Here is a 20,821-nt window from a genome sequence, read left to right as displayed (position 1 = left end):
TAATTGCATAGATCATACTCATTAAGATTTTATAGAGATGGGAAAGTAGGCATAAGGATTGGATTTTATGTCTACTTGATGACTTGAGGTGGTGGTGACCAAAATATTGTCTGAGGTTTTTTTTTTTTTAATCAATAGTATCTTTGCTTCTTGCAGTTATCTTGAAAATATCTTCAAAGTTGTGTCATCGCCATCACAGATTTCCTCTGCATGGACATGGTCTGGTTCCTGTTTTCATTTTCTTTAATGCTATTTCCACTTCCTCATATAGCAGATCTGAGGATCAAAGTATTAAAGTCCAGATGTGATTGTTGCATTGTCATCTGTTCCATTTTATATCTGTTGTCCTCTTTCTATGCTCTTGAGATTATTTTTACTAGTTGGGTCTTATGCCAAACTTTCTGCAGATCTACTTTTAATAATCTTCCACCAGTATCCTCTGTAACATTTTGAAAATGAGTTTACTTTTCTAATCTGGAATTGTACTCAGTTGCCATATCTCTACACTTGGCGGGGAGAAAAAAATTTTTTTTTCTGAATGACGTATTCTCTGGATTCTTTTCCCTTATTTCATTGTTCCAACTTTTATAGGCAATGGTGTTAATCAGCACTGACCTTTGCTCCACCCATCTCCCACTGTCAGTGCAATATTCTTCTTAATTTAGTATTGATTTTTATCTGTGCATCAATGGTCTAAGTGCAAACAGATATATGATTAAAGAGTGAATCCCCTATTGATAACTAGTCATTTCCTATTAGAACATATAGTCTACTTAATTTGCTGTGAAAGTTGGATGTTTGCCATGTCCAAAACCTTCCAACTTTTTTCTTAATGAAAGTATTCCTATTATATAATTGCAAGGAACATGAGTAGTTTATGAGCTCTTACCCTATTTTGTTCCTTAATCCTGAACCATATTTTTCTTTTTTAAAAAATTTATTTATTTTTAGTTTCCAATATTCATTTCATAAGATTTTGAGTTCTAAATTTTCTCCTCTCTTCCCAAGATGGCATGCAATCTGATATAGGTTATACATATACATTCATATTAAATATATTTTCACATTAGTCATATTCTAAAGAAGAATTGTGGGAGAATGGGAGAAACAATGAGAAAGAGGAAACAAACCAAAAAAAGAGAGCAAATAGTATGCTTTGATCTGCATTCAGACTCCATAGTTCTTTTTTCTGGATGGAGATAGTATTTTACATTATGAGCCTTTTGGAGTTGTCTTAAATCCTTGCATTGCTGAGAAGAGCTACATCTATCAAAGTCAGTCATAGCACAATATTACCCTTACTATGTACAATGTTGTCCTGGCTCCACTCACTTCACTTAGCATCAGTTCATGTAAGTTTTTCCAGGTTTTTCTGCAGTTCGCCTGATCATCATTTTTTATGGAAAAAATATTCCATTACATTTATATACCACAACTTGTTTAGTCATTCCCCAATTTATGGGCATCCCCTCAATTTCCAATTCTTGACCACCACAAAAAGAGCTGCTATAAATATTTTTGTACATGTGAGCCCTTTTCCCACTTTTATGATCTGTTTGGGATACAGATCTAGAAATAGTATTGCTGGGTCAAAGGGTATGCACATTTTTATAGCCCTTTGGGCATGGCTGAACCATATTTCTTGAAAAACTTCACCATCTAACTCTTTGCACTGAAGTCATCAATCAAGGATTAAGGTATAAGTTACCTTGGAATGGAGTATGTTGTCATGTTCTTTGTAGATTTTTCTCTACGGTGTCTTTATCCTCTGCAATAGATGTTAACATATGAGATGCAATGATCCTGAAGGAGGTCTTTTTGTTTTTTATCATGAGCACTGCAAGATGAGATGACCATGTATTATATAGAATAATATCTCTTGTTCCTTTAGAGTGCCTAATAAAATCAACTCCATAAACTCCTTAACTTGCCTTTCCAAAAAGACTGTAAGCTATTGTTCCATTTAATTTCAATTTTCTTATGTCTTCTGGTAAGATTTATATCAAGAATGCTAATATTGATGTAGCTCATTTCCTCCAACTTTATGTCAGCTCATTTGTTAAGGATCTCACATTAGAGTACCAAGAATTATTTGTTTTGTTTTTAGCACCCACTGTCCCTTATTCTCCATAGAAGCAGAAGGAAGCCACATAAGCCAGAGAGTCATTCTGTATTTTTCTTTGTTTCTTACGTGGTCATGACCACACAATTCATCCTTATGAAGTTGTAATTAAGCTATTAAGCCAACTTACTAGCATTGAGACACAATAATTAACTATCTTCTCTTGTTTAGGAATGTTGGCTTTTTGACTTGGCATATTTTCCAGAAACACTGCAGGAGGTCCTGAATGTGACAAGGAAGAAGTCTCCTCCCTGAGCTGACATAATTTGTCATTTGCATCCCAAACTGGACACCCTATGTGTCTTTTGGAGTCAAGCTGAACTCAGGCTGAACTGCCAAACGTTCAAACTCTGCTGCAGAGAACACAACTCTGATAGACTGGCCACATTGTTCAAATGCCAAATGTGTATTTACCTGAAAAACTATTTTATAGAAAACTTACATAAGGCAAGCACTTACACAGACGTCAGAAGAAGTGAGATAAGGACACTTTGAAGTTCTCTCTGAAGGACTTTGGAATCGATTGTGAGACATAGGAGACACTGGCACAGGACTGGCCAGCATAGCATGCCTGCAACAAAGAGAGTGCTATGCTCTATAAGCAAAGCAGAATTGCAATAGCCCAAAAGGAAAGTGAGTTATACAGATGGAGAGACATCTCCACTCCAAATATTTATATGGTCTATTTGTGCCTGACTTGTGGCAGAATCTTCCAAATTCTCATTGGTCTGACCAACCACAGTGGGACACGCTGTACCTTGACCCTGACATCCTGATGTCATTTTGGTCCTCTTCAAACACAAAGGATGACCAACTGTTAACACACATAAATTCACATGGGGGAAGGTGTGACCAAATAGAAGTTAGTGTGGACATCATAGCTTTCTTTAAAAATTTGAAGGAATGTCCTGTGCAAGAGAAGTGGGTTCCTCTTTGTCCCAGTGAGTAGACAATGAGCAGAAGTTACAGAAAGGCAAGTTTAAGAACAAACCTCCTAACAAGACCTTCTCAGAGGCAGCTAGGTGGCACAGTGGATGGAGTGCTGGACCTGGAGTCAGAAAGACCCAAGCAAGTCAGTCCTCAAATACTTAGCTGTGTGCCCCTGGGCAACCTTGTTTGCCTCAGTTTCCTCAACTGTAAAATGGAGAAAATAACAACACCTACCTCCTACAATTACTAGTGAGGATCAAATGAGATACTATTTCCAAAGCATTTGGCATGTAGTAGGAACTGTATAAATGCTTAATTCTCCCCCCCACCATGGTCAGTATAGATCATAACCAATCCATGCCTTTTCACATAAAGCCTCATATGGGTGTCAGTGAAACTATGACCACCAACTCTTTAGTTCTATATCCATTTTTTGTAATGTACAATATAAAGACATTTTTATAACTGCAAGTGCTAGTTTTCTTCTGTGAATATAAACAAATTGATATTACTTGCTAGAGAGTGTATATATGCATACACATCTATACATAGCAGTTTTGGTAAATCGAGGGCTTCTTTCTAATATTAAGATCCTGAAGTCCCCCTCCTTCTTCCCTCTCCCCTAATTAGGTTTACATTCATATGGAGACTCTCAATGGAAAACTGTAACCTCTTTTGAGCAAATGTTCTAAAGTTCCCTACCCAGGGAACGTCTTTAGGCTATTTCTCCTTTTAACAATCCTTATTTCATATTGCTTGAAGTAGGTTTGTTCTGTTTTGATTTATTTTTTTTGATAACACCCTAGTTCCTGGGACTGCTATAGATAAGAAACGTCTGCATCTCCAGAGCATTTTGATCTTATACTCACCATCCCATCTAGTTGGTCACTACCTGAGAATTGAAAAACAGAAACTTTCAGAGTTTGAACCCTTTCTATATAAATAGGGAAAGCCTATAAGCTATGTTGGATTCTGGTTCCCCATCTCAAGTACTGCTTCTCTGAACTGGTGAGGGCAGGTGCTTCAGGTGAGATAAGCCTCTAGGTAAAGGTTCCCTAACAGATCTACAATCCAATCTCCCTGGATTATCCGCCATTTTCCTGTCTTGTTCTATTACCACCACTGCGGATGTTCCAGCTGAATCCTTCCATCCAGACTTCCAAGGAACAGGTCTTGGAAGAACTAAATCATCCAGCCTTGAAACTCCTGCCCTGAGACTATGCTGCCTGAACCAGTAAGAAGCCACAGCATCTAGAAGACCCCAGATCCCTACTTATTTCTCCCTGTTAATTTTTTTGCCATTCTGCCCCAGACATACCAACTCTCCTCAACCCTTTCCTACCTTTTGTTCTGTGAATAGTAATCAAAATAGTAATAAGAAAAAATAGTAATCTTTCAGGAAAGGATGTGATAACCAACTATCTAATGACTTCTCTTAACCAAAGGGCAGCTAGGTGAATAGAGCACTGGGTCTGGAATTAGGAAGACTTAATGTGGTCTCAGACACTTCTTAGATGTGTGACCCTGGGTAAGTCACTTAAACCCCTCTTTGCCTCAGTTTACTCTATCTGTAAAATGAACATAATAGCACTTACCTTCTAGGGTTGTTTTAAGGATAAAATGAGATAATATTTGTAAAATGTTTAGCACAGTGCCTGACACATAAAAGGTGCTATATAAATGTTATTAATTAAATAAGTCCACAACTTTCCAATATTCCTTTCCCCCACCACTTTCCTGTGCTTGAGGGTTACTCCTGTTAGAATATAAATTCCTTGAGGGCAAAGGTTTTTGTAGTTAACATCCCAAATGCTGAACACAACACTTGGCACTATGGGTATGATATGGCACTATATGTGTAAAAATAATGTTTTGGTTTATTTATTAAGGAGAGAATAATTATTGAGCACTTAATAAATGCTTTTTTCAATGAAAAAGTTGAGTGTTTTGTTTTGTTTTTTTTTAAAGAATGGTACCTTTGAAGTACTCTGCAGTAGAGCAGGTGCCAGGGGATAAGGAAGGGAAAGGGATGGGTGAGGCACAAGGAAAGGTTTGCCATTGTGAGAAGAGAGTCTTCTTCATTCTTTCTGACTGGAACATAGAAGGAGAATGATAGGGGCAGATGCTGACAAGACAAAGTATGAAACTGAGGAAAGGAAGCTCTCAAAGGCTGGCCTTAATTTTTTTCTTTGAATTATAGGCCAAGGTCCTCGGCTGAGAAGGAGGAGGAAGGTGGCGGTTTAAAAGCCTTGAAGCAATGGTTTGGAGAAGCTGATATAAGAAATGCAACACTGAATGGATCAAGATAAAATAAAAGGATTGGGAGGCAACAATGAGAGCCCCGTTGAGGCTGGACTCCATAAAACTGTCATGGGGCCAGTAAGTTTATGTCACTTTCTCTAGGGAGATTCAGTAGTTCATGAGCAAAAGCAGAGGAAGATAGGGGAATAATCCAGGTTTGGGTCTAGAAAGGGATAAATGGCAGCAGGACAAAGTATTTATGTACTTGTTTCTATGCCTCTTTCTTCCACCTTCGACCCTGTTTTTCTCTTCTTTCTGTAGTTGTAATCAATGTATATACAATTCTGACTCTGCTAATATCTCTTGTAGGATTTCCCATTCCTTTGAATGCTTCATCCTATTTTTTTTTTATGGCATCTAACTAGGATAAGTAACATTTTCATAGTGAATACAGACCTGGCTTTGAATCCAAGAAGATCTAGGTTCACGTCCCTATCTCTGACTCATCCTGGCTGTGTCACTTAGTCTCCAGTGCTTAAGTAATTCTGTAAGACTAAGAGATATCGCCGTGGGTAGGGAACCTGGGAATTTCCCACATCAATAAAATCATAGGCCCAGTTCCTACCTTATAAAATATTGTTACAATAATATATAATATTTTATTCAGTCACTATTCAATCATTAACAACATAGGCTTTTTTTTTCCTTTGGCAAGCAGAGAAGCCATGACAATATATAACTAAGTCCTTTTTATGATGTTTTGGTGATAGAATCCTAGCAATGGAACAAGGAAAGGGAAAGGAATAAGTATTTATATAGTGACTATTATGTGCTGAGCATTTTTAAAAATATTATTTCATTTGATCCTCACAATTCAGTAAGGTAGGTCCTATTATTAATCTCCATTACACAATTAAGAAAACTGAGGCAGACATAGTTAAGGGACTTGCCCAAGGTCATACAGTTGGAAAATATGTGAGACTGGATTTGAATTCGGTTCTTCCTGACTCTAGGCCCAGCACTGTAACCAGTGCACCCTCAGCTGCCTCTGTATCACCAACTGCTTGGGTCAAATAATATGATCAGTTTTGTGATTCCTTAGATATCGCCTTATCACTCACCTATATGTTTGTAGTACCATCAATAATGTATTAGGATGCCTATTTTTCTGCAACCTCCACCTTTGGCTTTCATCTTTTATACATTTGTAATAGTAATGCAGATTAGGTATGAACTTGGTAAATACCTCAAGCAACACTGAATAACTCAATGTAGTATCAATAGCTGAAAATATCTAACTCATTGCCTATTTTCTACAAGCCTACGGAAAAACAGGCTATTGATTAGAGAACTAATTAATCCACAAGTGAATGGAGTTTATGATTTGACCTCCAAATGACATTCCCTCAAGCCACAAACCGCGTGGTTTTGTCTGACAGGGTCTATCACTTGGCTTTCCCAAAGGTTGTTGAATCCCCACTGTTCCCCAGAGGGTGCTGGTTTACAAGCTCTTGGTCTACTCCCCTACACCTTAGAAATCACAAGCCTTGTGGTACAACAATGTTGGTCCCAGTTTAGTTCACATCTAGGAGTATGGAAAGCAGAGAGGCAGAGAATGGGCTCCGAAGGATTAGAATGATCAAAACCTTTATTTGTCTCCAGTCTCCATCTCGTGTCTGGAAGATATTCTTTAATCCAACCAACTATATTTATAATACACAGGAAATCCACACTGTGGTCACACGTTTTGTTGCACAAAGAAAATGATTAACTTGCTTCTTAAGAGTTACTCTGTGAAATGATTGATTAATTCTCCAAACCACACTCATCACTCCAGGGGTATGGGAAGAAAGATTGAGGGAGGGAGTTACATGTCTTGTACCTTGGATTTAGGGAGAAGTGTCCAGGTTTGTTCCTCTGCAGCGGCAGGCCAATGGCCTCCAGTTCTGCAAATGGCCCCCATCTGGCTCTAGACTCTGATCCTAATCATAGCAGATAGTGTTTCAGATCCAACAATGATAGCAATGATGAGCTGTGCCTTTCCCCCTACCTCTACCCTGCCCTCACCACTGCCTACCTAGCCGCGTTTCATTTGAAATTTAACAAAGAGGTAAAGTGAGGCAAATCTCCACACTAGATATCATTTATTATAAGGGGCAATATGACCTGATAATAATGGTTCAGTCTAATGACCCGGCCTCTGGCCAAGATACCGCAATTCGAGGGTGTGATATATTTTTATAAGTATAGAACAAAGAACAGAACAGAAACCATCTAATTGGCCAGCATCACAGAGATGAAAGATCATCATCGTTTGCATCAAAGAAAGTGGGCATAGCCCCCATATGTCATGAGGACCATTTTTCATTATCTCTAAGGAATGCCTTTGTAAATTTATGGTCTGAGCTACTCCCTGAGGTCCCTGATAATTACTGGTGACTGGAAAATTTGGTAAGTTGGGACAAGGTCAGGTTGTCCCAGCCAGCTTGTTCTAGTTTCTCAGGAATACTCCCATAAACCTTGCAGGGAATACAGAGACAATGTTTTATGGGAATACTGAGAACAGCCTTTTTAAACTAATAGTCATCGTATTCTTGGTATTTAACATCAGAGAGGGGGAGGTTTGGGCTTTAGCACACCTAAGCTTTTCCACCCAAACCCTCCGAGAAGTGGCTTCACGTTTAACGAAATTGTTACGGTATAAAATCAAGTATAAAATACAGGATCAGAAAATAATTTCCTCAGCCCACAGCTGCTTTCCAGGGTCTGAACAGACATACTGATGAGAAAGAATGACAGGTCAGTCCTATAAAAACTGAAATGGAATAATGGATCAGCAGTTTCTCTTTAGAAAAACTCCCAGAAGTGAAAAGGGCCAAGTTGCCTATCTGTAGGCCACATCATCTGACCTCCTGCTCAGTTTCATCTGTTTCAAACTTGTACCCAGGCTATCATTGTAGAAAATATGTGTGTGTGTGTGTGTGTATCATACAGCTATTACATACATACACACACACATACACATATGAGTATTCTATGAGTATCTTGGCTAGCAGTTCTAATGAATAGTTTGAGCATCTTTAAATATTATTAACAGTTTGTGTTTCCTCCATAACTCACTTGTTTGGGTCCTCTGAACCATTGAGGAATGTGTATTATGTCTAATAATGATCAATTTCCTGATATTTTTACTACAAATATTCCACCACCACTACTACCACAACCCTTTCATTTCTTAATATTCCAAAAGATACTTTTTATTGTGCAAAACCATAGATTTTGGGAAAATCTATGTGCAAAAATCTTCTGTGCAAAACCTGAACAGATCATCTAGTCTAGCCCTTTTGTTTTGTAGTTGAGGAAACCCAGCCCAAGAGGCTTTTGTGGTCTGCCCAAGATTGGAGATTAGCAGCAAAACCGAGAAAGCCTAGCCTTCTGATTCTCAGTCCCACAGATGCTACACTTCTAAATTTTAGAATTTCCCCACTCCCCTAATATGCCCAATAGCAAAGATTTTGCTTTGGTAATCTAATTTTCTACTTCTGAATACCACAAAACTCAATTTGTTGAAATTGATGAGGTTTTACTGTACTTGACTAGATGCGTAGTAAGTGAAGTCAGCATATTCCAGATTCTACACATAAAAATCTCTGGAAATCAATGAAGCAGAGTCAGATGAATGTCATAATCAATACAGGATTTCAGTGGTGGGGGTGAAAAGCAGATTCTAAGTTCAAACCCAAATACATGAAAAATAAGAATTTAGGCAAAAATAATTCTATGGGATCAATTCCATAGTGATAGAGCTGACACTGACTGCAGCATTGTTAAGAAAGGACGTGGTTGTACTTTTTAGCACAGAACAGGAACTCAGTTCATTTGTTTCCCAATCTCTTGTACATTTTCAATCTCTCCAGGTATAGCAGAGATTCTCACTAGAGTTTGGAGAGAAATCATTACTTTGTGTTCAGGGCTAAAAGCCTTAGCCAAGCTCCTCAGGATCAATCTGAAACAGCCCTTTGGAAAAAAGATGGAGACAGGCACATGCTATCCTATGTTACATTAACAACCAGGAAGCAAATGTTGGAACTGAACATGGGATATGGAACCAGCTAGAAGGAAGAGCAGCTTGAGGATGTATAACAACTTGTCAGGGTTGTTGCAGAGAGGGGATTTCTGTTTAAGGAAAGGATTAGACTAGATGATCCCTGAGGACCCTTTAAACTCAGAATCTGTGATTTTATGAAATTCCAGCCCATCTCCTCCCATACCAGGTTTTAGTATTCTTTAGAACTGACTGAGCTCCTTCATATTTGTGGAATCCAAGAAATGAGCTCTAAAGGGGACTTTGGGGGACTGCCCCCAAAGAACTGACTCCAGATCCTAGAGGTACAGTAGATATAGATGTCTCCTACTCCTGGAACTTTCAGAAGATGCTCCCATTTGTCCAGACCCCAATTTAACATGGCCATATATTAAGTACCTACAATGTGCTAAATGCTAGGGATACAAAGATGACCAAAAAAAGAAAATTAATCCTTGCCTTTAAATTGCTTACAAGCTTTTTAGTAGGGGAACCCTGCTTTGGAGGTCATAAGGACCCAATTCTTCACTACTGAGATTCTTTCTGGCCACTTTAGGGTTGTCTAATTAGCATATCAGGACTCAAGTCCCATGTCCCCTTATCATGAATTAACATCATTTCCTCCACAGCAGCCTCAGTGGAAATAATCTAGTAACAGACACTAACTATACCCCCTTAGGGGGCCCAAATGGCCCACACATAAAATTCTCATATATGATCAAATCTCTGCCACTCTCCACTACATAAAGACCACTCTTGGTTTGCTGTTTCTGGTCATGAATATATACTGAATAAACCTTACTTGTGTTACCTACTTTCCATCTCCACAGTTCTTGCCACTTTCCAAGCACTCATAGGAATTCCCTTTGATATGCCTAATCTTTGGCATGGTGTTAAGATGCAAGCTTAAAAACCCTGAATGAAGGGTTTGAAACTCCCAGCAGCCACACCTATACCCCAAGACTCCTCATAGAACAGAAAGCAGGGGCTGCAAGCAGGAACCATGTGTTCCATGAGGAAGGATGCTTGTTTCCAAAACCAAATTTCTGAAAGTCATCTTTTGATTCCAAGTAAGGGCAAAGAAGAGATTTTGGAAGGCTTTTGTCCAGATACGTATAAATGAAAAACTAAGGGAGGATTGGGGATTGGGAGGAGATAGGGATGGTCCAAATCCCCGCTTTGAGCTATTTTCTTTGGGGAAAGGCTGCAGTCTTTCATAACATCATAGATACCTGCAGTTCATGTACACAAATACAAGCTAACTTTAGGGAGAGAATACTACTACAATACTTCCAATTTTATTTATTCATACCTTACAGAACCCTTCTTCCTTTCCCCATATACACACTTTTATAATTATCCTTCCCTCCATGACTTATTATTTTGAATGCAAGTCCCCTTTCAGTTCTATTATCTATTTGACAAAACAGCAGATCTATACAGCTCCCCCTGCAAGCCCTGGCTTGAGTCATAGCGACGTGGTGCCTCTATCCCATCTTCAGCAATGAAGTCATACTTTCTTCATTTTCTTTCAGTTTCTCTTTAAAATAAATGTGCTTCTCTATGTTACTTATCATTCCACCTTCTACTATATTCATGTGTTTTGTCTTACTCTTTCATGTTGCACATCTCACTTAACTTGAATTCCCAAGTGTTTAGAACAGAAACGTTCCCTACTCAATGTTTTTTGAATGAATAAATATACAATTCGTGAATTATGATGAACAAATCATTAGAACTCTCTGGCTTAAGTTTCCTTAACTCTAAAAGAGGGTAAACAACTACCCTGCCTACCACAGAGGGTTACCGTGAGGATGGAAAGATTATGTAAAAGTACTTTGATAAATGCTACAGAAACATAAAATGGCAATTAAGGGAGGGGAGGTTGTTGCCAGGAAGGCAGAACTCAAGCTCCCCAATTCCTTAAAATGTTGATTGTATACAAAAGCAACTTTCTTTCCCTTCCTGTTTCCCTTTAGTTGATGCTGTTTCACTGGATCTAGCTAGGTGGTCCAGTAGACAAAGGATGGGACTTAGAGTCAAGGAGATCTCAGTTCAAATTCTGAGTCAAGACATTTTACTACCTTACCATGGATGAGTTCCTCAACCTCTTTCAATCTCAGATTCCTTATCTAAAAATAAAGGGATTCACCTTGGTGGCCTCAAGTTCCATTCTAGCTAAATCTATGATCCTGTGATTGAGTCAATTTACAAAGCACTGGAGACAAACTCTCCAAGGAGCACTTAATTTGCAGGTTGGTAACGTAATTTGCATTGGGACAATTTCTGCAAAAATAATGCCTGTTACAAGGAATATTCAGAGGACGCAGTCAGAGATGGCTTTTCTGAGGCTAGGTCCTTAAGGGAGGGGTCCAAGATTCCACCTGTGGAGGCACAGATCTAAAGTTAAGGTCATCCAGTGGATTATAGCCTAAATCTCAGGATAATAAGGCTCTTCTGGTCCTGGTGAAGAAGCTGTAGGAAATAGGATAAATAAAAGAATCGAAGCTGATGTAAGAAAAAGTTCTTATACTCTCATACTTCAGAGAGCCAAATTTAATTTCACAGTATTATACACTTTCAATTATTGCAGCAGTCATCATGTATATTGTTTTCCTCACTCTATATCACTTTGGAACAGAAATCATAAAGACCAACTTGACCTCAAAGAACAGAAATGAGAAGATCCCTTCTTTCTTTGTAGGGATGGGGGACTATTAAGTGTGAAGCACTGTCAGTTTAAAAAAAGTTGTCATAATTTTGTGGTACCACTTCCCCCCACTTTCTTTCTTTGTTATAAAGGATGGCTGCCTGGGGAAGGGGAGGAGAGATACAGTGGGAAAACAGAGACAATATAAAAACAAACAATATTGACATTTTTAAGGTTTTGTCCCAAAGAAATTAAGAAAATGTATCTTTCCCCTTTCTTTTGTGGGGTGTGGGGTGGGCACCATGGATGTGAATAATGTGTATTTGTCACAGCTAGTTGATGTGTTAGCTGATTTTGCTGAACTGCTTTTTTCTTCTTATTCTTTATTACAAGGAATGGCTCTCTTGGTAAGGGAGTGGGGAACAATACCATTGGAAATTAAGGTGATGCAAAAACAAAAGATATCAACAAACATTATTATGATGGTCTGAATGAATGAATGAACGATCTTGCCTTTGAAGAATTGGGAAGGGGCTTTTGTCAGCTTCTCTACTCTAGGAGCAGAGTTTCCTGTCCAGGGCCCTTAAGTTAAGTAATGGGAATCCATGATGTATAATAGAAAGCAGCTTTCTTCTCTCAAACTGTCAAGATTTACTTCCTGACTATACTTCATCTCTTTTTCTTTATTCCTTACCTTCTGAGTAAAGACAAGGTGCTACAGGAGACTTCTAAGAGCTGATGCAAAAGTTAAAATCTGCATTACGATTTGTGAATTCTTTATTACTAGTATCCTTCATTTTACACGTGAAGAAACTGACGCTCAAAGTCCTAACTACACACACCTTTAAAAGCTACCTTGCTACATTTCACTTTGAGGCTAGGCTTCTTTCCAGGATCTAGCACAGAGCCTGATCTATAGCAGGTGCTTAATAAATGCTTGTTGCTTGCTTCTCTATCTCTGTAATAAAATCTGATCAAAATTAGGCAATCTTTCCTAATGAAAGATACTGCTTTGCTTCCCTGTACTGAAATTTTTTTTCAAAGGCATGCTATAGTCATATTGTATGAATAGGGAGAAGATTCTCAGTTCACAGCATGAGCACAGCGAGTCCATTAGATAATGAGTGTTATTTTAAATTTCCTATTTATTACCTCCAAGACTTTTGCATTAACCTCTTATATTCCCTGGGATTATACTTGGTGGCTCTTAAGTTTGGGTTGAAAAGTCATCTTGGAAGGTGTGGAAGCTCTGTGGGAACTTGCTGGGTTAGAGGTCATGCTCCAAACAAAAAAGTTCTCAGGATTCTTGGAAATATAAGTTCCTCCAACATAACACTATGTTTATGACCTGATTTGGCCTTGACAACCTTTAAAAGAGTAGAAATTATCTGGTACCTTGCTTTTTAGATAAAAGCACTGTCAAATCCCAGAAGGAATTCATACAGATGCTTGCCAGATGTGGACGATGATCCATGTATACACTTTAGGACAAAACAGGGTCAATATCTACCAGTTCAAATGATAAACCAAATGGGCTCTTCTCATGTTTCACTGAGACACTTTTAAATAATAGACTTTATTTATTATTAAAGTAAAAATGCAAAACTTTTCCTAGTACCAAAATAGCTTTAAAAAAGTAAATCTAAATGATTTAATAAAAATTTTTATATATTAAAAAATCTTCAATATGACTTCTCTCCAACCCTACCCAGAATTATTTCAGTGTTTGTCTTATATTCCAGTAAAGCATTAAACTAAGCAAGAAATGTTTCCTGATATGTCTACTTGTTTAAAAGATTTACAAAAAAATGGGGAGAAAACTGAGAACAGCACCCTTAAAATTACCCCCAGCACCAATACTCAGAATTTCTGTACAGTTACTGGAATAAAGAGAAAAAAAGTCAGTGCTCAGACTATATACTATATATTGGCCGATATAGCCCTCTAGTGGTCTGAGGAAATGCAGGTACCATTCAGAACCAGGGAAACTGAGTTCTGGAACTCCAACGAGGTTGAGAAATGCTCTTTCCCCTAACCCAACGTGCCATATTCTTTTTATTTGCTGAAAGCCTATCCATCCTGAAAGCTCAGTTTAATAATTTGATGTGATTATAGTGACAACAAGTAACTTACTTCACACTACAATGCTTATCATAGGCTGGACTCAGGCACTTTTTTTTTCTGGCCTAAGGCAATGGTGTGGTATTTCACTCTTTGAAAGTTGCCATTGGAAGCCTGTCCTTCAGGAATACACTTGCGTGGCGGGTGGGAGACACTCGCTCTCTGGATTTGTCTGGAGAGCCTGAAGGAGCTATGCACTTGGTGGACATCTTTTTCTAAGAGGTTCACCTCATCCTTTGTCAGATTTCCTCTAAGCTTGTTGGGTAACCTGTTATTACCCTGGTGTTTCTCTGTATTGTTCTGTCTGCTATTCAATGGGGAGATGGGGGAAGAAGGGATGGAAATCTCTGAACTGTTATCCTTCTCCTTGGGGTCTTTCTTCGAAACAATGGATCTGAGAAGGGCAAATTTCTTTTGTTGGAGTTGTTCTGACTCAGGATTTTTTCCCTGGGTTTTAGTCCAAAATCTGGCTGAGGCTCTTTGGTTATTATCTCTATTTGTTCCAGAGAAATTTATGACATTCAGAAAATCCTTGGGACGTGGTAAACTGTGACTCATATGGTTGTTCCCGTTGCAGTTTGGTTTGTTCACGCTGCTCTTTGCCTGAGCTAGCCCTTCAGTCCCAGCTGATTTTGCCATAGTCAGAGGAACATCAAGTTTTGGGGGAAGCCTCATCTCTTGACTCAGGTTTTCTTTCTGTTTCTTTGTTCTTCTTAGAGTCTCAATATTGTCGCTAGCCAAGCACTGTTTCTTATGATTACTAGAAGGGCTTATCATAGTAGTCTGCATCTTCCCATCTGCCCTCTTGCTATCCCCGTCATCATCTGTGGGAGCTGCTGAATTTGACTGTGTTGATGCTGACACATCTGCCTCCTTAGGAGCATGAGTCATCGTCACTGGAACGATGGACTGATTAGTGCACTTGGGTCTTCGTCCAGATTCTAAATATTCTACCAACTCAACAGAATGAGGTTTTGTTCTGTCTTTGACTCCCAAAGACCACCTAAAGGGCATGGTCTTGAAAGTCCCCTGCTGGAATTTCTTAGAAGTGGCAGGCTCCTTCATGCTGACGCTCCTGCCTTGAATTCCTCGCACAAAAGGCTTTGACTCAGACTTTCCTGAAAAGAGAGCGACAGCGTTATTAGTGCCCAAACCACATTCCAGAACCATTAAGAGTAATCATTTAGTCATCTATTTCCTTTCAACTTTCTTCAGTATTTAGTACAATGCTCTGCTGTTGGTATATTATTGTTGAATGGAATGCATTCATTGAAATTCTTTAGTATTTCAACAAGTCACAAGGCAGGTCAGTACCAGGAAACCTTTTGACATTTTCTGGCACCTGTCAGACCTGATTTAGTCTGTCTTCACCAGAGGAATCTACCTTCTACTTTTATCATCTCTAAACTATTTAGTTTGAATTTTCACTAACACAGTGGAAGGTCTCAAAAGTCACTTAACCTCTATTTGCCTCAGTTTCCTCATCTGTGAAATGAGGATGATCATCATAGCAACTACCTCCTAGGAATGTGCTAAGGATATAAGGAGATTATAATTATAAAGTGTTTTAGCACAGTGCCTGACACATAGTAAATGCTATATAAATGTTACTTATTACATCTATTAATATTGTTATATGTTCAACAAAAGAGGCATAGTTAAATATATTGTGATTCATTAATGTAATAGAATACCATAAAGCAATTAAAATCAACAAGTAAGGTGAATATAAAAAAATTTAGAAATATACCAAAAAACAAAGAATGAAAACATAAAATCAGTAGAACAGAATTAATGCTAAAAGAAGAAAAGTAAATGAACAAAAATCCTGGTGGAGAATTAAAGGAGGGGGCTAAAATATTATCCCATTTTAGGCATCTGAAATTAATTTAAGTGTAAACAGAGTGAAGTTTAAATATTCCATATTTTAGCAGAGAATGTGAACAATACACTATGAAGACTGGGAGATGGGAAGGCAAGACAGGAGGTCCCAGGGAGGAAAAAACCAAATCATATGACAAATATTTACAACAGATAATCTTTATAACCTTTGTTACTTCTTACAACCACCTCAGAAGAGTAATCTAAAAACTGAATCTAGTTAGCTTTTACATGGCCCTAGACTGGTAAGAATAGTGGCTTATTCTTTTAAATTAAACAAGTTAATTTCAGGAGCCTCCCATGTTACTGCACATTTCTCTTGACTCCACATATTAAGAAATAACTGATGTGCTGCACTGAGCCACGGCTCCAGCATTAGCCTTCCAGTACTCACTGTGGATCATTTACTTGGACTAGCACTTGTGTGAATTGTTCACATAATGTCTCCCCCCCTTCCTGAAACCTATTTATTATATTTTTCTGTCTTCTTATTTTAAGTGGGCAAAAAGCCAGAAATAGGTTAATACAATTTGAGAGTCTTTTTAAAAAATCATGACATAATTAGTTGAAATGTACTTTTATGAGCTGTTTTGATGCTAAGTGCCTGGACACTTTCTGGTAGATTATAATTTTGCCTCAATCCTCAAAATGAAAAGAGAGTAATGTCAAGCTCACCCACCTCACAGATATTTTAAATCAAAAACTGACATGAGTATTGCATCTAACATTCAGTATGTAGTACACAAATTCTACTCAGCCTGTGATGTATAAATTCCTAAGTAATATGTCCTTAACATCACATTCCATTCCTTTATGATCTCTGACAGAAGCTGTTGGGAGAACAATGTCTAATGGCTATCGCTGTATTTATTGGAGATGTAAAAGATTAAAAAAGAACAAGGAAAATATTAACATGTAAATGTTTCCAGGAAAAACAATACCTGGTTGAACATGCAACTGGGAAATTTCTTTATGATTGTTTAAGCTCCAATCTAGTCAGCAGGTCTAATAATAAAGTATATTAGAAATTTTTATTATCAAAACTATTAGTTCTAAAATTTTTTTTTTAGTTGAAGCCTAGAAAAGGGAAGTGGTTTTGGCCAGGGTTATACATCAAATCAGTGGCAGCCACTTTTAATGCAATAGGCTTATATCTGCAAAGCACTTTAACTTTCACAAATTTCTTCAATATTTATTATTCCATATGCACTACAACAACTTGGTGGGCCCATTCTAATGAGGACTAGTCTAAGTTGCTTATTGCCAAGAAATAATGTTGCTTATTGCCAAGAAATAAATTACAATATCTCTTAATGATAAACCGATTCAAATCCTGGAACTGAATACAAACCCCAGGAGGGTTTTTCAATCTAAGTTATAAAGAAGCTGAGTGAGTTAGCAAAGAATATTTTAAATAAAATATGTATAAAATGAGAGGTGGAATAAGATTCCAACAGTTAAAGGACTGATGATGAAAGAACAGTATGAAGCCTAGAAGTTTTCTTTTTTTTTTTTTTAAACTTGCACTAGTTTTTATTAATATTGTTTAGGTTTAGGTGCATTACTAGATGTATTATGATAAAATACCATCAAGAGTAAAATAAAGTTCAGCCTGAACACAGAACCTATTCTGAATCTTAGAAAATCACTGTAACAAGCCTTAGAATCAAGTTTCCTAAATTGTAGATTTTAGAATTGTTTTTGTTTGAGGAAGGAAGGGAAGCATTTATATAGCAACTACTACTTATCAGGCATTTGTGCTAAGCACTTTACAAATATTTCTCATCTAATTCTCACAAAAACCTTGTGTATAAAGATGCTATGTATTATCTCCATTTTAGAGTTGGACTGGAGCCTAGCACTCTATACACAGTGCCACTAAGTTGACTTATGGAAGAAAAAAACTACTTTTAAGAGATTAATTTTCCAAACCTAAAATTGGAAACTAATATCAACATCATAAGCGTTAGGAAAATCATTTACACCCATAGAGATAATAACAGTGATTTCAACAAAAACAATTAAAACGGACCTTTTTCCTGTTTGGTAGGAGGTTCTGAGAAGACAGGAGAATCGGGTATTTTAGAAAAGGAGTCAAAATTTACAGAACTCCAAGATGTGACGCTTTTCCTCTGACTGCCATTGCTACTCTTAAGCCTTATTAGCCAGTGATCAGATAAGGAGGAGCTCATGGAACCTATAAGGGAAACGCAGACATGGCAGGTAGAACCTCAGCACCTTGAGCAAGAACCTATGAAATCTGAGAGAGACATCAAGGCAGAAAATAAAATACCAGGAGGAAGGAATAAAAGGAACCATCATTTTTCTTGGAAACATCATTTATTTGGTCTTGAGAGTCAATCAGACATGTAACTCAAGTCTTGTCTCATATATTGTGCCCATGTTACAATGGGCAAAACAGTCCTTTTAAAAAAATTATTATTAAATTCAAATTCTCTCCCTCTTTCCAGGCTTTCCCTAACCCATTGAGAAGGCAAGCAATACAATGCCTACTGTATATGTGAAGTCAGGTAAAACGTATTTTGATATTAGCTACGTTGCAAAAAAAAAAAGACAGAAAAGCAGAAAACCCCCAAGATTACAAATTACATATGAGTAGCCAATGTGCTTTGGTGGAGAGATTTTTTTACACTAAGAATCTTAAACACTAATGAAATGATTGATTTAGATCTATCTTTCCATTCCCTCACCCCCTTAAAAAAATGCCCCACTGTATGAATATCTAATACCTAGGTTCTGCAATATAAAGCTGGCAATACTTTGATGAATATTTTCAGAATAAAGTATATTCTTAAATTCATCCTCAGATGCTAATGGGTAGCAAAAAGTCTTACATGCACCCACTGCTGTTCAGTCTTTTACTCAACTCAGTTTCTTTGTGGCCCTGTGGACCATAATACACCAATGCTGTCCAAAGATTGTCTTGAAAAAGATGCTGGAGTAGTTTGTCATTTCCTTCTTCAGAGGATTACATCAAATAGAGATTAATTGACTTACCCTGGGTCACATAGTTAGTAAATGTCTGAAGTCAAATTTGAGTTTGAGTCTATCCACTGAGCCATCTAGCTGCCTCCATTTATCACCAGTTCAGGACTGTTAAACCCCTCATTTTCTAAAATTTATAGGAATCAAAAAATCTCAGAGGCCACTTGATCTAATTTGTTCCTAAATATGAATCCCCTCTACAACTCATCCAACAAATGATCACATAGCATTTGCATGAGCACCCAGAGTAAGGAGCAGTCCGCTCTCAAGGAAGTCCCACTGGATTGCTTATGAAGTACTCTAATAGGAAAGTTTTCCTTACATTAAGCCTAAATTTGCATATTTGCAACTTCCACTCACTGATACTAGTTTCTCCTCCTTTTCCTATCCCAACCTCCCCTTACCCCAGACCCAACAGAACATCTCTGGTCCTTCTTTCACTGGACAGTCCTGCCGATACTTCAAAGCTCTCCTGTCCTTCTAAACTATTCCCCAGGACAAATGCCATCAATGCCTTCAGCCAGTCGTCTTGAGGCCCTTCATCCTCCTGGTTGTTGTTCCCAGATACCCTCTAGCTTTATCTGTCCCTCTCATACCCTACACAGCATCTCTTGATACAGCCAAAGATTACATTCGCTTTTTTGGTTGCCATATAGGACTGCTAAAAAATGCTAAGCTTATTATTCAGATTTTTAAAGATGAACAGTTATCTAGTCACATCACACCTCTCTTGTATTTGTGCAGTTAGTTTTTAATCCAAGAATTTAGATACGTCTTTATTGAATTTCTTCTTATTACACTCAGTCCAGTGTTCCTGCTTATTTCAAAGTCTTTTTAGATACTCTGAGATCCAACATGTTAGTTATTTCTCCTGCCTTTTTGACAGTTCAACAAAATCCATGAGGCAATTCACCAGACATCTGTCCAAATTGGCATTAATGACTACTCTTCAGGTGTTCCCTTTCAGCCAGTTTTGAATCCCCCTAAACTCTACTAGTAACTGGCTCACATGTCTCCATCTTGTCCACAAGGAGAGAAAATGTGACAGTATCAAATGCTTTGCTAAAAATGTAAAATATAGCTACAAAATTCCCCTGATCAGGCAATTTAGCAGGCCTGCCTAAAAAGGAAATGAGTTTTATTTACCAAGACCTGCTCTTGATGACATCATGCTGGCATTTTGTAATTACCAATTCCTATTTTGGATATTCAGAGAATCATTAGTATTAGGAACCTAGAGCTGGAAGGTACAGTAGAGGTCATCTAAGCCAACTCTCTCATGTTACAAATGAGGAAATTGAGACCCAGAGACATTAAGTGATTATTTGCCCAAGGTCACACAGGTAGTTTAAGTAAGAGAGCTAGCATTCAAATCAGGCCTTCTGACTCCCTAAGTGGCACTTTTTCCACTACAACATACTGCATCACTAACCACCTCTTTAATTATATCGTCTAAAATTCAGGGTTTGGAGAAAAAAAACTAAAGATATGCTATCTAAGGTATAGAGATTTATTTTCTCCTGAACTTCCTTGAAAACTGGTACATTTCTGTGATCCTCTGACCTTGTTCATATTCTCTATTGTCTTTCAAAGAGGACTGAGAGTAGCTCAGTTCTTTTAGTACCTGGGACTATGGTGACATCTTCCATTTCTCATTTGCTCCAGACTCTCAACTGATTTAACCATGAGCTACTTAAATTTGTGGTCAAAATTCTGGTTCTGACCCATAGCACATTTGCGATCTTGGGCAAATGACTTCCCTTCTCTGGGCTTCAGTTACCTCAGC

At 37.9% G+C, this 20,821-nt stretch overlaps 1 protein-coding gene across 3 annotated transcripts in view; it reads right to left on the bottom strand.

The window, feature by feature from the left end:
- Positions 1 to 13,587: 13,587 nt before the first annotated feature.
- The window catches only part of USP43 (ubiquitin specific peptidase 43), an 82,413-nt gene continuing 75,179 nt past the window's right edge, over positions 13,588 to 20,821 (bottom strand). For 2 of the 3 annotated variants that reach the window (XM_072641059.1, XM_072641057.1), the window contains exons 14-15: positions 18,062 to 18,226; positions 13,588 to 15,266 (exon numbers count right to left, since the gene is read on the bottom strand). In XM_072641059.1, coding sequence (XP_072497160.1) covers positions 14,179 to 15,266; positions 18,062 to 18,226 — 1,253 coding nt within the window. In that variant the 3' untranslated portion in view covers positions 13,588 to 14,178. The remainder of the gene's footprint in view (positions 15,267 to 18,061; positions 18,227 to 20,821) is intronic. The other variant, XM_072641058.1, reaches the window with a different exon arrangement.

This window comes from Notamacropus eugenii, chromosome 2 (assembly GCF_028372415.1).
Source record: "Notamacropus eugenii isolate mMacEug1 chromosome 2, mMacEug1.pri_v2, whole genome shotgun sequence".
Lineage (NCBI taxonomy): Eukaryota > Metazoa > Chordata > Mammalia > Diprotodontia > Macropodidae > Notamacropus > Notamacropus eugenii.
The sequence above is the reverse complement of the archived record's forward strand: the minus strand, read 5'-3'. Positions and strand labels throughout refer to the sequence as shown.